This window comes from Sus scrofa, chromosome 10 (assembly GCF_000003025.6).
Source record: "Sus scrofa isolate TJ Tabasco breed Duroc chromosome 10, Sscrofa11.1, whole genome shotgun sequence".
Lineage (NCBI taxonomy): Eukaryota > Metazoa > Chordata > Mammalia > Artiodactyla > Suidae > Sus > Sus scrofa.
The window spans coordinates 50,703,092-50,718,236 of record NC_010452.4 but is presented as its reverse complement, the minus strand read 5'-3'; the positions used below and the strand labels follow the sequence as shown (position 1 = coordinate 50,718,236).

Here is a 15,145-nt window from a genome sequence, read left to right as displayed (position 1 = left end):
CGGTGGGCGTGGGTGATTCTTTCTGCCTGCGATTATTTCCAGGTGACGGCATTTGACATTAAGAAATACAAGGTGATTATTTGAAATTATTCACTTAAAATAACTGGTCTTTAATCCTTCCTGCACAAAGAATAACTACACATGGAAAAGCCAAGGGGTTTTTGGTTTGTTTTGTTTTTTTAAGTCCTGTATCCCTGAGCATCTGACTTCTTTATTCCCAGAGTGAAGCCTGGGTGAGAGTATTTTTTCCACTGAGTGTCATAGCCTGATGGAGACCTGCTGAGTTTGGGACATTTCCGTGCTTGGGTTACCATCTCTCTCACTCTCAGGATCATGTAACTCGTCACTGTCTTTCTGCCCCATAGACACAGCCGATGCTTTCTCAGTGTTCCCGTGAGTGGCCGTGGGCGCCTATCACTCTGATCAGTCAGAGACAAGCCTGTGGGGCCAGGCAGCTCCCAGGCCACTCAGAACAGCCTGCAAGGTGACAAGCCTCAGTTAATTCCGCTATGTTATGATGTTGCTGTTGCCGATGCTGAACAGTTGACAATTACTTTCATTTTACAGTTTAAAGGTTTGCAACACCAGCTGCCCCTTTATCTATAATCTCAATCAAACTGGTAAAGAAAATGAAGAGCAAACAAAAGGAAAGAGAGCTTCTTCTTCCGTCTTAATGCATGGACACACCCAGCTCTTTTTAAAGGGCAGAAGTCCTTTTGGAGTTCCCTGGTGGCCTCGTGGTTAAGGACCTGGTGTTGTTACTGCTGTGGCGAGGGTCACTGCTGTGGTGCACGTTCAATCCTGGGCCGGGGAACTTCTGCCTGCTGCAGGCACAGCAATAAATAAATAAATAAATAGAAGCAGACTCGTGAATAGAGAGAACAGACTTGTGGTTGCCAAGGGGGAGGGGGAGAGAGTGGGATAGACTGGGAGTTTAGGGTTAGTAGATGCAAACTATTGCATTTGGAGTGAATAAGCAATGAGATCCTGCTGCATAGCACAGGGAACTATATCCAGACCCTTGTGATGGAAACTGATGGAGCATAATTCTCCGACAAAAAGAATATGTGTGTGTGTGTGTGTGTGTGTGTGTGTGTGTGTGTGTGTGTGTGAATAACTGGGTCCCTTTGCTGTACAGCAGAAATTGACAGAACATTGAAAGCAGCTATAATAAAAAAGAAAAATTATCAACCTAACAAACAAAAAAGTAAATGAATGAATGAATGGTTTTGCCAAAGCCCTTTAAAAGAAGCCCAAACTAAGCACAGATCAATTTCACCAGGACAGGAAGAAGGGGTATTCTTTTCAAGGGCTTTGTCCATTGATCTTGACCTGGCCCAGGAAATAAGATGCGTGTGCCCTGGGTTTTGCCAGCCTGAGGTCATATGCGGAGCTGGTTTTCAGGGCCGGCATGCACGGCCTCCCCGGCCCTGGCATGACCACGTGCCGACCCGGGCCGGGGTCTGACGGGGAATCCTCTGGACTCCCTGCCTGTTCCCTCCACCCTCCTCCCCACACTCGGATCCCCGTTAACCTCAGTATTTTAATTCCTCAGGCATTCCAGAAGTGTTCCCTTACGGATGTAAATTCAAACAGTCATGCTGAGCCGTCCAGGGTCGATGGTCACATTAAGGACACTAGGCCGGGGGCCACAGTCCCACCCAAGGAGAAGAAGGTAACGTGGCAGTTACCCGCTGGCCACCGTGGACCCTCCTTCTTTCCTGGCTCTGACACTAACACCGCTCCTGTGCTTGAGCTTCTGTGCCTTCTCTCTTCTCCTCACCTTTTTTTTTTTTTAACTAATGGAGACAGAGCGTGGGGTTTCACCCGAGATCTCTGGCTGGGGTTTCCAGAGCAAACGCTGTGTTCCTGCACTCGGCACACGATGCTATATGCAGAATTTAGGCATTATGTTCCCCAACCAATGATAGATACCTTTCAAGATTTTCTAGGACAGTTCTGGGGGGGAGGGGAATGGGAGCACTTTTTCTGATTTTTAGTATGTCTTCTTGGAGTTCCCGTCGTGGCTCAGCAGAAGTGAATCTGACTAGCATCCATGAGGACGCGGGTTCAATCCCTAGCCTCACTCAGTGGGTTCAGGATCTGGTGTTGCCATGAGCTGTGGTGTAGATCACAGATGCGGCTTGGATCCTGCATTGCTGTGGCTGTGGTGTAGGCCAGAAGCTACAGCTCCGACTGGACCCCTAGCCTTGGATCCTCTATATGCCTCGAGTATGGCCCTAAAAAGATTAAAAGATGCGGCTTGGATCCTGCATTGCTGTGGCTGTGGTGTAGGCCAGAAGCTACAGCTATGCCTCGAGTACGGCCCTAAAAAGATTTAAAAAAAAAAAAAAAAAAAAAAGTCTTCTGAACCAAAGACAGCTACGTTAAAAGTAGGTGAAAGCTTTAAATTCCATAGCAGAGATGTATACCTGCCAGCATCCATAGGTGTATCCATGGAAACATATACTTGTATATTTGCACACATATTCAAGGATGCCAAACTGAGGTCTCGTTATTGTTACAAATTCTCAAAGCGTACCTTCCAAGGCAGGAAGTTCAGTATCGTTTTCATGCTTTGTGCCATTCTCATGGTATCAAAACAGATGTCCAGACTCTGGAACAAAGGTCGCTCTCATGACATAAGGACTTTAGGGAAAGGACTTTGCCTTGAATGTGTGAATTTCAACTTTGGAAATTGAATCTAGGGCTTTTGTGATTTTTGGATCTGAATGAAGCCTCTGTCGAAATTTCAGGAGTTCCCTCGTGGCCCAGTAGGTTAAGGATCGGGCATTGTCCCTGCAGTGGCTCGGGTCACTGCTATAGCACGGGTTCGATCTCTGGCCTGGGAACGTCCACCTGTCATGGGCACCGAAAATAAACAAATAAATTTCAGGATAGAAAGCTTATCATGACCAAGTCTTAACTTTTTTTTGCCAGGACCTTAAACCTCAGGATTCAAAGGTTCTAGCGACCCTTAAATAAAGTCAAACAATCCAGCCCCCGTGTATAGCCCAACAGCTCCTCCAAGTCGGTACCTCAATCCAGGAATTAAGTCAGCTCAGTGAAGGAGATACAGGATCGCGAAACCAGAGGGCTCTTCTAGCATAATCCTTCACAAGATGAGGTCCTGGGGCTCCCAGCTCCCAGCCTGCAACCCTGCTCTAGAGGCTGACCTGCTCCTCCCTGGTTCACAGCCTCCTGTAAACTCATGTATCTGGTGAATGAAACTGACATCCAGGTGATGGGGGATCTCTCTCTCTGCACCAGGGGAGATTAGGGTGTTATTGGTGATAAATCTTGCTCTTGAAGAAAACCTCCTATTGCAATTCCTGTTGTGTAGTTCAACAGGTTAAGAACCCAACGCAGTGCCAGTGAGGATGTGGGTTTGATCACTGGCCTTGCTCAGTGGGTTAGGGATCCGGCTTTGCCACAAGCTGTGGCGTAGGTCGGCAGCTGTGGCTCCAGTTTGACCCCTAGACGGGGAATTTCCATATACCGCAGGTACAGCCCCCCCCCCAAAAAAAACCTCCTGTTACTGGGAGCTGAACGCATGATGACCCATTAGAAATTGCTTTTTCAGTCTGTGGGATTTCCTTATGTGGCCTTATTAAGACCAATTTAATGGAAGGCCCTGGTGTACCCTGAGTTTCGTGCTACGCTCCAGCTGGTGTGACTTCTAAAAACTGACCGGGAGCTTCTCAAAAATTCCTCCAGAGACAATCATCATCTCATTGTAGAATTTTGCTAATATGCTAAAATATTGCCTGGGATTTCTGGTCCTGCAATTAGAAATCCATGTCCCTGGAGTTCCTGTTGTGGCTCAGTGGGTTAAGAACCCGACGAGTATCCATGAGGATGAGGGTTCAATTCCCGGCCTTGCTCAGTGGGTTAAGGATCTGGCATTGCTGTGAGCTGTGGTGTAGGTTGCAGACATGGCTTGGATCCCACGTTGCTATGGCTGTGGCGTAGGCTGGCAGCTGCAGCTCGGAGTAGACCCTCTATCCTGGAAACATCTGTATGCTGCAGGTGCTGCCTTAAAAAGAAAAGCAAGAAGAAAGAAAGGTCACATTTATCACATTGGTCTCAACCAAGGGTCCATCAGATACTGAGCAGGTCTAAACTGAATACCCTGCCCTAGGGCATTAAATGCTGGGTTTAATTATAGGTGCTTTTTCTGGATAATTATACTCAGTAGATCTACTTTATAATAACCATGACTATCAGACCTTTCCCCAAATTGTTGTCATTTTTAATGTGTTCCTGTGCTCTTCCTCTCCTCTGGTATAAATCACGTGTTTCCTAAAGTTTTCCTCTTCTCCTGCAGCGCCTGCCTCGTACTTACTTTTATGCAATTTTTCTATAACTTAGGTCTCTCATTTCGGTTTATTGTTCAAATGCATATTGTTCCAACTTTACAAGCTGTCTGAACAACTCAAATCGCAGGGCCCCAAAACAGATATTAATGAGGCTTAATAGGTGATTAACTCCACGCAGAGTCTTGACTGCCTGAGACTATGGAAGATATCGTTGTGAAAGTGTGTAACACTTGTGACCAGGGTGCCCTCATTAAGGTAGTACGCTTGCTTTGATCCATGCCTTCATTTTTCTAGCCCAGCATCCAAAATGCCAGGTCATGTGCCACCCACACTTGACATCTTCATCTTAGTGGCTTTCCACTGGAATCTTCCTGCTACCAGATCCATGTTAATACACAGGTGCTGCTGCGGGCCATGTGAGATATTTAACAAGTGTGACATGGGCCCTGACCCATCAGGACAGATGCCGCCCTCGCCTCCCAGTAACTGGGGCCAGCAGAGCAGCAGCCCTGCTGCTGCCAATTCCTCCTTTGATTCAAGAGTGAATTCGCACTCGGGTCCTGGCATAACATTCCTGCCTCCCTGCTTGGAGTTGAAAACTCATTTATTTTTTTTTTTTTCTTGCAAACTTTTACTTGATGCGTTGGTTGTTAAATCTAAACTTAAAATCTCACAAAAGAGATAGTGTGCCACCACAGCAGCTACATTAAATCCCATTGCACTTGTTTGGGGCCCGATGACGAGGGGAGGTGAAACAGGAGGTGTTGGGTGGCTAATGCACCCCGTATCCTGTGTCAGATTTTCTCGTGATTAATACTGACTCTCTTGTCTCTGGGTGTAACCCCTTGAATGTTCCAATATGAATATTCTTTCCATTTTTTTGCCAGGTGCTAGGATTGCCCTGGGCTGTCTTTGGTAGGGCCTGGGTTCTTGTGCTCTGTTATGTTGTTGATGCTTTGGGATTGTGTCCTATCCTGCTCTGAACCACCTCTTCCTCTTGGGCTTCTGCCACAAGAAAAAAGGACAGCAGTGCCTTGGAAATGACAAGGCGTGGCTAGCGTTAGTATTGTGCCAGGGCCCGGAGCGACCCATACACCCTTTTGCCTGGTGGAGCATTCTTTACACCTGGTCCTCACTGCTGGGTTCTCACCTTCTGAATCTGGGTGAGACCCTCAGAAGTGCATCTTCCGTCTGCCTGATAGCACACAGAGCATCAGAGCTGAATCCTGATGTCACAGACAACACTTAAGCCTCAAATATCTGTTTTGTAAATGCTTAGATGCCACTTTGGCCTCGTTGTCACTCCAAATCGGGATTGGATCCTCCTGGCTATGATTAGTTTGAAGGTCCTTTTGACACTACTTGGCAAATGCAAATACAAACTGCAAGTACATTTTCAAATCTGGGTTTTGACCAGGGAAGAATAACGTAGTTTTCTTTTTTTCAGTCTCCAAGTACCACACCCAACCATTGCAAAGTCCTTAAAGGACAATCCCCACAAAAGAAGTAGAAATCAGACTGAAATAATGAGATGGCAGAGACACGAAAACTTTCCTGGTCTAGTTCCTCAGTTTATAGGCAAAAAAAAAAAAAAAAAAAAAAAAAAGCCCAGGGAAGTAAAGTGACTTGCCTAAGTGAAGTGACAGATCCAGTTTAGAATCGAAATCTCCCCGCAGAGGTATTGTACTTTCGTCTATTCCCACCCTAGTCGTCCGTCTGGCGAGTCTGCTAAGCTCCCAATCAGATGTTGAAAAGAGGACATGTTGGTCCAGAACCAGCCCCTTTATTCTCTTAAATGCCCGCCCCCGCCCCCACCAAAGTCTGAAATCCTTGAAGCATGTGAGCTAATAGAGCTTTCCATCTGGCGCAAACACAGGGCATTTTTGGAAGCTGGAGAACTTAGCAAGCCAAGGTAAACAGAGCTATAGGCGTTGGACTGGTGGGTTAACAACTGTGCTCGGCCCGCATGTGTTGGAAGTGTAACGAAAGCAACAGTCTAGTTAGAGTCCACTTTGGGGGGGATGTGGTTTTGTGGAGTAACGTGTCCTACACTATTCTACCAGAATTTGGAATTTTTCCCAGAAGACGTACGGAAATCTGAGGTTGAATATGAAAATGACCCCCAAATGGAATCCCGAAAGGTGAGTTTGCCAGCCCTGTGTTCCCAGTGGTACCCTGCCTTTGCAGATTAATTCGCTTCCTTTGCAGATCCATTTCTGATCACTGTGGTTTCCCTCCTTCACTTTTGCTTTCAGGTCACTGCAGGGGCTCTCACACCTAGTAACCCTAAGTGGGAAAGAGGAATGGAGAATAGTGTTTCTGATGCAGCAAGAACATCAGAATACAAAACTGACATCTTAATGAAGGAGAATTCCACACCCACCAAGGGTTCACTCAGAGACGGTAGAAACTTTTCCCAGAAAAATGTGTCTAAGGTCAACGCTAGTTTTCCCGGTGTTAGTCCATTAGAAGATGAAATCAATAAAGGACCTAAGAACTCCGGGCTGCAGTCCCCCGTATCTGACCCTGGGAATCAGAAGATGAATTATGGGAAGACCAAGGGGGTGAGTCACCAAGGGCAAGAAAATACAGAGAAGTCTTACCTTCCCTCGGCCCCAAGACCAAGCGAATCGACTCTTCGGGATGTCAAAACTCAAGACCAAGAGGTGCCCAGTGCGGAGTCTGGCCAAGTTGTCCTGAGACCCAGGGGAGCAAGGCATGCTCACGTGACCTCTCAGGAGGAAGGGGAGACCACGCCAAGTTCTCCCACCGAGGACAACTCCACCACCGACAACATTGCCTTCATGATCACCAAAACCGCGGTCCAGGTCCTCTCCACCGGGGAGGTCCTTGATATAGTGAGCAAACAGGGGGAAGAGGTGCAGACGGTCAATATTGACGCCAAAAAAGAGGCGGCTTTCCGGCCAGCAGGCGCTGAAAATGAAGAGCCGGTCGTGTGCCTGGACAAGAAACCCGTGATCATCATTTTTGACGAGCCCATGGACATCCGGTCGGCGTATAAGAGACTGTCAACCATATTTGAGGAATGCGACGAGGAACTGGAGAGGATGATGATGGAGGAAAAGATAGAGGAAGAGGAGGAGGAGGAGAGCGGAGACCCTGTGGTCCAGAGCAACACTGTCCCCAAGCTTCCGAAGGAGGTGGCCTGGGGTGGCCCCGGAGCCGGGCAGCAGGCTGAGAGCACATTCCAGCCACCCTCCCATTCAGGGGAGGCCAGAGCATCAGGGGGCCGGGAAGTGAATCAAACTGAGCAGGGCAACGCCAGCCAAGCCCATTCTCCAAGTTCAGAGAGCCAGGCTGATGGGACCGATGACCAGTTTGAAAGCCCCAAGAAGAAGTTCAAATTCAAATTCCCAAAGAAGCAGCTCGCCGCCCTCACACAAGCCATTCGCACGGGAACCAAGACGGGAAAGAAGACCCTGCAGGTGGTGGTTTACGAGGAGGAGGAGGAGGACGGCGCCCTGAAGCAGCACAAAGAAGCCAAGCGCTTCGAGATCAGTAGGTCTCAGTCTGAAGACACCCCTCAAAACACGCCTCGGAGACCCGACCGGCCGGGTCTGGAGAGCGGGGCTCTGACTTCCAGAACTGATGAAATCAGAAAAAATACCTACAGGACGCTGGACAGCCTGGAGCAGACCATCAAACAGCTGGAAAACACCATCAGTGAGATGAGTCCCAAAGCCTTAGTTGACACCTCGGGTTCTTCCAGCAGAGGTCCTGCTGCGAGCTCGCCCCACCTGGCCCAGGAGGCCTGTCCCCAATCCTTGCTAGTTCTGGATGAAGCTCCCACTGCCCCAGAGCCCCCCTCATCTATACCTTCAGCGTCACGTAAGGTATCTTGGTCTGATAGAAAAATGACCAGAGCCAGCCGCTTTCTTAAATCTGCCATAATCACCATTAGCAAAAGGTGTCTTGTGATTGATGCGCTTCCTTTCAGGTGGCTCGTTTTGTTGTTGTTTTTTTTTTTTGTCTGTTCACCACAATCCCTTTCTCTCACACTTTCTCCCTCGCCTCCCAAACAACAACAACTCGGTGTCTAACAGCTCCTTGGTTCTGTTTTTGCCTCTGTTGCTGATTGGTGTTGGGAAACCCGCCAGGATGCTGGGTCAGCCGTTTGCCGTTGAGGTGGTTGCTCTGATACTCACATTAAAATCCGTTTGATCAGTAGTGGAGCAGTTTTATTCTGTTTGATTCTTCGAATTAACCCCAGTGGTGTCTCCTGATGTCCGTCTCCTCGATCTGTCCTGCATGTAGGGCTATGGCTTCTCACGTTGAGCGTCTCTGCACACAGCAGGGCGGCCTCGGTGGTACCCACTCACAAGCATCCTTTTTCTCCCCCCTCTCGCTGCTCCTTCCACAGGGCTCCACCGGGACCCCCCAGACAAGCAGGATGCCGGTTCCCATGAGTTCCAAGAACAGACCCGGAAGCCTGGACAAACCTGGCAAGCAGTCCAAACTGCAGGATCCCCGCCAATATCGTCAGGTAGTTTTACCTTAAACCCAATTTTGGACGGACACTCTTGCACTTACGGAGCAAGTCGCTGACTTAGTTTATACCAAATATTGCGTTTGTAAGATAACGGTTTACGTTAGACATCCTGGATCTGGGGGCATGAAGAATGGCTAAAAAGCCTTTGTCGAACTTCTCACCACGCTTTTGCATGCTCGCAGTAAAACATCTTTTACTTTGTGACGCCAGCGTTGACCTGTTAACACAAGGCGCCAAGGTGGCTCTTCTTGGGGGAGTGTGGTGGTTCGGTCAGAACCCCTTGGAAAACTGAGACGAACCTGCCCAGAAAGTCACCTGTACTAACATGTGTGTTGACTGCATCGCACTAGAGGCTCATTAACTCTCTCCATCACGATGCCCCCACCACACCCCAATAACAGCCCCCACGCATGGCCCCCCAGCACCCGGAACTGGTAGTAGAATGATGTGCCTGTTCTCACAAATGCTCTTCTTCCTTTCCTCTTCCGTCCGTCCTCTGCCCTGCACTTTGGGGGTTTCTCCCAGGTCCAGGTCTGCACCACGAGACTTACTTAGCTCAGGCCTTACACTGGTTTGGTTTGGTTGTGTCTTTGATGTGATGATTCTCAGAAGGGCTGTGTTGCCAGACCCTGTGGATTGATGGAGTTACTGGCTTTCTGACAGACTGTCTCCCGCCGTCTTTGTTTGCAGGCTAATGGAAGTGCTAAGAAAGCTGGTGGGGACTGTAAGCCTGCTTTCCCCTCCTTACCTGCTTCTAAGATTCCAGCCCTTTCTCCCAGCTCTGGGAAAAGCAGTTCTCTGCCTTCTTCTAGTGGTGACAGCTCTAACTTCCCTAATCCACCTGCTACTAAACCATCGGTTCCTTCTAACCCTCTCAGCCCCCAAACAGGACGATCTGCTCCCTCTGCCTCCCTCATCCCCTCTGTCTCTAATGGCTCCTTAAAGTTTCAGAGCCCCACGCATACAGGTAAAGGTCACCCTCTCTCATTCTCACTGCAGACTCAAAATGGCCGAGCAGCCCCCCCTTCCTTCTCCTCCTCCCCCCCCTCCCCCGCCTCCCCCACTTCACTGAATCAAGGTGCCAAGAGCATCAGGACCGTCCACACGCCCAGCCTCACCAGCTACAAGGCTCAGAACGGAAGTTCAAGCAAAGCCACCCCATCCACAGCAAAGGAAACCTCTTAAAGGCCACAGCCTATTAGGCGCAAGTCGGAGTTACGTTTAACGAAAAAAAAAAAAATTTTTTTAACCGTCTTCGACAGCTGTTTTCCCAAGAGAATGTAACATATTGCTGTATGTTTGAAGCTTAATGCCAAGTCCTGTGCTAACTCTCAGATTAATAGATTTCAGTAAAGCTTGTTCCTTTGTTTTTACTTTGTTGCTGTTATAATTACATAGTGTTTACTGTGTCTATTCAATACCTATTAAATGAAGGAAGCATGTGTTACCCAGAGAGCGTGTGGCAGGAGAGAAGAGTGTGTGTGAGACAGGAAGAAAAAAAAAAAAAAAAAAAACTGTATTAAGCATGTAAAACATGTACGATCGCAGAATTTTAGTATGTTTTGTATAAAAATATTTTTCATTACGGAGACTAGACGTGAACAGAGAAATACACGAGTGTGACTATACAAATTGTAAAGCAGATACTATAATATTTCCTTTTATTTTAGTGTTATTTAGCTTTATTACAGATTTCTATTTTTGTCAAAACCCTCATGGTTCCTTTCGAGATCTTTTTTGCCAAAACATTTTGATACTGTAGCATTGTACATTTGACCGTAGTGTGCTAGACAATAAAGCCAATGAACTTCTGCACAAGCCAACACAAGGGCACACGTAGAAGGCAAATTATCGACCTTACTGCACTGCCGTGGAAATCGTGTATAATGAGTTGCCAGCCCCAGCAAGCTCGTTTTCTTTCCTTTTTTTCTCTTTTCTTTTTTAACATATTGGGATTCTATAGTTGTTTTCTTTGCAGTATCTAAATCCTTCCTTTGTTGTCCGAGACCTGGTAACCCACACTATTGCATTGTGGATTTTAAAATGGACACTTCTGTACGGTTCTGTAAACTGATCAATTTTTGTAAATATATAAATAGACACCAAAAATACTGTATGGGACAGCACATAGAGTAGTTTTCCCACACCAAAGTTAATTTTTAGGCATGCTTTAAACATATATATTGGGATGGGCAGAAATGGGACTTCCCGGACATTTTTAAAAAGCAACCAGTTTGCACAGCTAGAGCGTTTTTGTAAATAAATGTATTTGTATACCACAGTCATGTAATATACAGAACTATAAGCAGAGACTTTGCAAAACTAAATAAAGGGCTGCATGCTTATTATTTTTTGTACCTTGTCCCTATAACTACTTCCCAGTGAAAGAACAAATGTTACTGTTACCACGTTCAATGGTTTTGGCTTTGAGGGCCTAAGTAAACATGTAACCAAACGCCAACAGATGTTCTGAAAGTGCGACGGTGACTCATAATGAGTTCCTGATGAATCATCCAAGTGTGGTGCCTTCCGTGTCACCTGCTGACTCTCTTCTCTGTGGCTTATCAAGGTTTGGCTGACGGCAAGCAAACCCAGACGTGTTTCTGTCCTCATTTACCAGACCGGATCTTATCCCTTTCTCTTTCTTTTTCAAATTGCCAATAGAAGTAAAGTAGAAATAAAATGACTTTATCACTAGATTTTTTTTTTTTTTGAGTTCTCAATTTTAAAAACTATTGTTGGTCTAGGTGTTCTCCCTGTGGTCCAGTGGGTTAAGAGTGCAACTGAAGGGGCTCAGGTAGAGTTCGATTCCGGGCTCAGGGCAATGGGTTAAAGGAGCCAGCATTGCCACACCTGTGGCATAGGTCGCATCTGTGGCTCAGATTCAATCTCTGGCCCAGGAATTTCCCTATGCCTTGGGTGTAGCCATAAAAATAAAAAACAGAAAATATATATATATTGTTGGTCTAGAGGAAAACAGGCTAGCTAACATTACATGGTATGTATGCATTTTTAAAACTGGGAGAAAAGCTCCTGAAAATAATACCAAGATCATGAATTGACTACCAGCAAGCTCAGGAACCTGCTTATTATTTTTTGCCCTGCAAATACCTAACTTGATTTGATGTAAAGTACAAATATTACCATTACTTTAGCACCTGACAATGTTCTCAAGCTTGAGGTTTATTGAGCTGGGATGCCTTTACCAGAAATGTGTTATTATGTCTCTGCTCATTGTATGAATTGTAATCACATGTTTCAGGGCACACTCAGGAAAGGCATTATCTTTTCACCACCCCCCCCCACCTTGTGCTGCGCAGTCTTATTGAGATTGCTGTTAACACACAGCACTGTATAAGGTGTATAGTGAAATGATCTGGCTTACATACATCATGAAATTTGACCACGATAAGTTTAGTGATCATCCATCATTTCACACAGATACAAAATTAAAGCAATAAGAAGAAAACTTATTATTTTTTTTAGGTATAAAAGTTTCCAGCATTGCAATCATGTCCCATAATCTCAATGACTACATTCGATAAATTATAATGTATATAGTATAATGTATAACTACAATATAATGTAGTTAAACTATACATACAAGCTAGCTGTTCATGTCCGTTTATTTGCCCCGGTGTGTGGACAAACTGAGAATTCTGTGTAAGCAGCTAAATACAGTTTCCAGCTGAACTTCAGACTTCCAGAGCACTAGCCAGGGTGCACAGGTGATGGTCAGTTTCGCCAGTATGATGAAGGCTAGAGCACCGGCCAGGTAAGGAAAAACTCAGCATGGATCCAGGTGTCACCTTGCCCAAGACCCAGCCAATTGCTTCGGCCTCTGCCAGAAATACGAGGGGGAACTTCCATGATTGGAGAAACTGAACCTAGGTGTGTAGAGCTGCCTGTGAGAACATTAACAAGAGGCACCTGGGTTCCGCTAAGTCTAAAGTGAGTGGTGTTAGGTAGAACGAGCTCCTGGGTTTTCAAATTTTGTTTATCCACTATTAATGGACTCACACTATTGTGATCTTTTAGGCTTGTCATTCAACCAACAGCTTGTTGCGTATAAGAAAGATGCTTAGGGAGTTCCCTTGTGGCACAGAGGGCTAAGGACCTGGTATTGTCACTGCAGCGGCTCAGGCTGCTGCTCTGGCACAAGTTCAGTCCCTGGCCTGGGAACTTCGACATGCCAAGGGCACACACAGCCAAAAAAATAAGAGAGAGAGAAAAAGAGTCTTAGAAATAAACCACAGGGGCCTCTCATAGTCATTCAACAATCCTTCCATCAACCAGTGCCACTTGTTGGCTGTGCACCCTTGGGCTCCTCTTGGTTTCCTCATCTGTTGACCTACCTCCCAGGACCATTGAGAAGATTAAATGTGACATAGTACAGAAAACTCTTAAGACCCAGCCCGACACACAGCACACCCAGTAAAGGGTAGTTAGGGTTGTTTTCATCCTTCTGATGCTGCGGTTATGACTGGACACTGTTCCTGCCCTTGGGGAGGCATCAGGGCTGCTGGAGGGAGGGGTGGCACAAACACGCAGGTGGGCAGTAAGGCAAGTCTGTGTCTGGAGGAGTCAGAGGGGCGGTCGTGTCTTGGCAATGATGGCCTTTGACCCCTGCAGATACAATACAGAACTTGTAATAGTGCCACAGAATTACAGAGGCTGCTTTTGTTTTAATTCTTTCCAAGGTAAATAAATACTTATACAGACTGAGACAAGCCACAACCCTGGAATGGTGGCCTCCAAAACCTGGTCCTTTTGTGAGATCTCTTGCAATATCAGGCTTGGGAGAAGGTGCCTCCCAGTTACCCCACCCAGGTGCCTCGGGGGTCTGGTGGGGGGGGTGCAGGGGGGAGGCAGTGGTGGCCAGGCCAGAGCTGAGGGCTGGAGCAAGACCTGTAAGGGAAAGTGGACACTTCCACGGGGGCCCGAGCGCAGGTTTAGCCATGCCCTCCCCAGGCCAGATTCAGAGCAAACCCAGGTCGCTCCCATCACCAGAGCTGAGAACTAACTTCCTCTCATCTAGGTGCTTCTCTAAATGCACAGGCATTGGAGGGCAACCAGAAAGCTTTTTTGGAGGGAGTAGAGGAATGAAAACTGTTTCAACTCAAAATTCAAAAGTTAGTTTTGCAAAAGTAACCAGGCGACATCACCCAGGAAAACACACCACTGGCCACAGGCAACTGTGCCCTCTCTGACCTAGCCTCCTCCATGGTCAGGGCACTCAGGATGGCTGGTCTCCTGCTCTCTGTCCATCCCCAGCCTGACCCGTGCTCTGCCTCACCTGGACCCTGTGCCCTTGACCGACCTTCCCACAGACTTGGCCCCTGGCCCAGCTGGAGATTGTTCTTACCAAAGGGGCAGTGAGGGCTGTGCCCCTCCCTGGTTTCCCTGGTAACCAATGAGCCCACCTGACCCGAGTTCCCCCATAACTGGCAATAGCCCCTCCCCCTCCGGAGCCAAGCCTGCGTCCTTGTTCTGCCCGCCCTCTGCCATCCGCCACGTATGGTGGAATGTCGTTCCAGGAGCTGGCCGTGGACCAGACGTGTAAGCTCCCCCATCCACTAAGCCACTGATGTCTCTGTGGCTGACTCCGGGCTTTTTCTTCTGTCTTAAGCCTGGGCAAGCACAGACCTTGCAGGCTGTGGGGTGCAGCCCAACAATTGGCAGAGCAGCCGGGAGACTGAGGAAATGCCCATGAGTGCGGGATGTGGGAAACAGAGGGGAAATGGCAAGCATCCGGGGCCGTCCACTAGTGTGGGGTAATCCTGAAAGTTGCGAGTGTGGTCCCCGGGCGGCGGTCCACTAACACGTAGGGCCTGAAAGTTCCAAGATTGATCCCAAAAGTTGTGGGGGAAGTCCCAGGGTGGCTCTCTGCTAGTCTGTGGGACTCTGGGGTGACTGTCCTTGATGAATGGGGCTGCCCAGAGATTAGGAGAACTGGAGCCCTAATGGCTCTGCTGTGGATCAAGGTGAGCCTTCGTAATTGGTTACGGCAGCTCTCTGGAAGGAACTGATATTTCCCAGGCTTTTGAGATGTAAAGGGTCTCCCTGGGCTTTCTGGAACTCTAGTCTTTTGTGATCTCTGCAAGCAAAGGAGAACAAAGAGCTTTGACGCAAACGCTATAGAAAGAATTATATTTGGGGAATGTCTATCTAAAATAGTCTCTCCAGGAGTTGCCACTGTGGTGTAAGGGGATGGGGGGCGTCTCTGGAGTGCTGGGACGCAGGTTCGATCCCCAGCCGGCACAGTGTGTCGAGGATCCGGCGTTGCTGCAGCTTACCACCTAGATCGCAACAAGAC

General features: G+C 47.6%; 1 protein-coding gene across 1 annotated transcript in view; it reads left to right on the top strand.

Annotated features, from left to right (window-relative positions):
* Window positions 1-11,524, top strand: part of KIAA1217 (KIAA1217 ortholog) — a 325,298-nt gene extending 313,774 nt beyond the window's left edge. Inside the window, 5 exon segments of the mRNA XM_021064229.1 lie at window positions 1,556-1,675; window positions 6,383-6,460; window positions 6,575-8,173; window positions 8,701-8,823; window positions 9,520-11,524. Coding sequence (XP_020919888.1) covers window positions 1,556-1,675; window positions 6,383-6,460; window positions 6,575-8,173; window positions 8,701-8,823; window positions 9,520-10,014 — 2,415 coding nt within the window. The 3' untranslated portion in view covers window positions 10,015-11,524.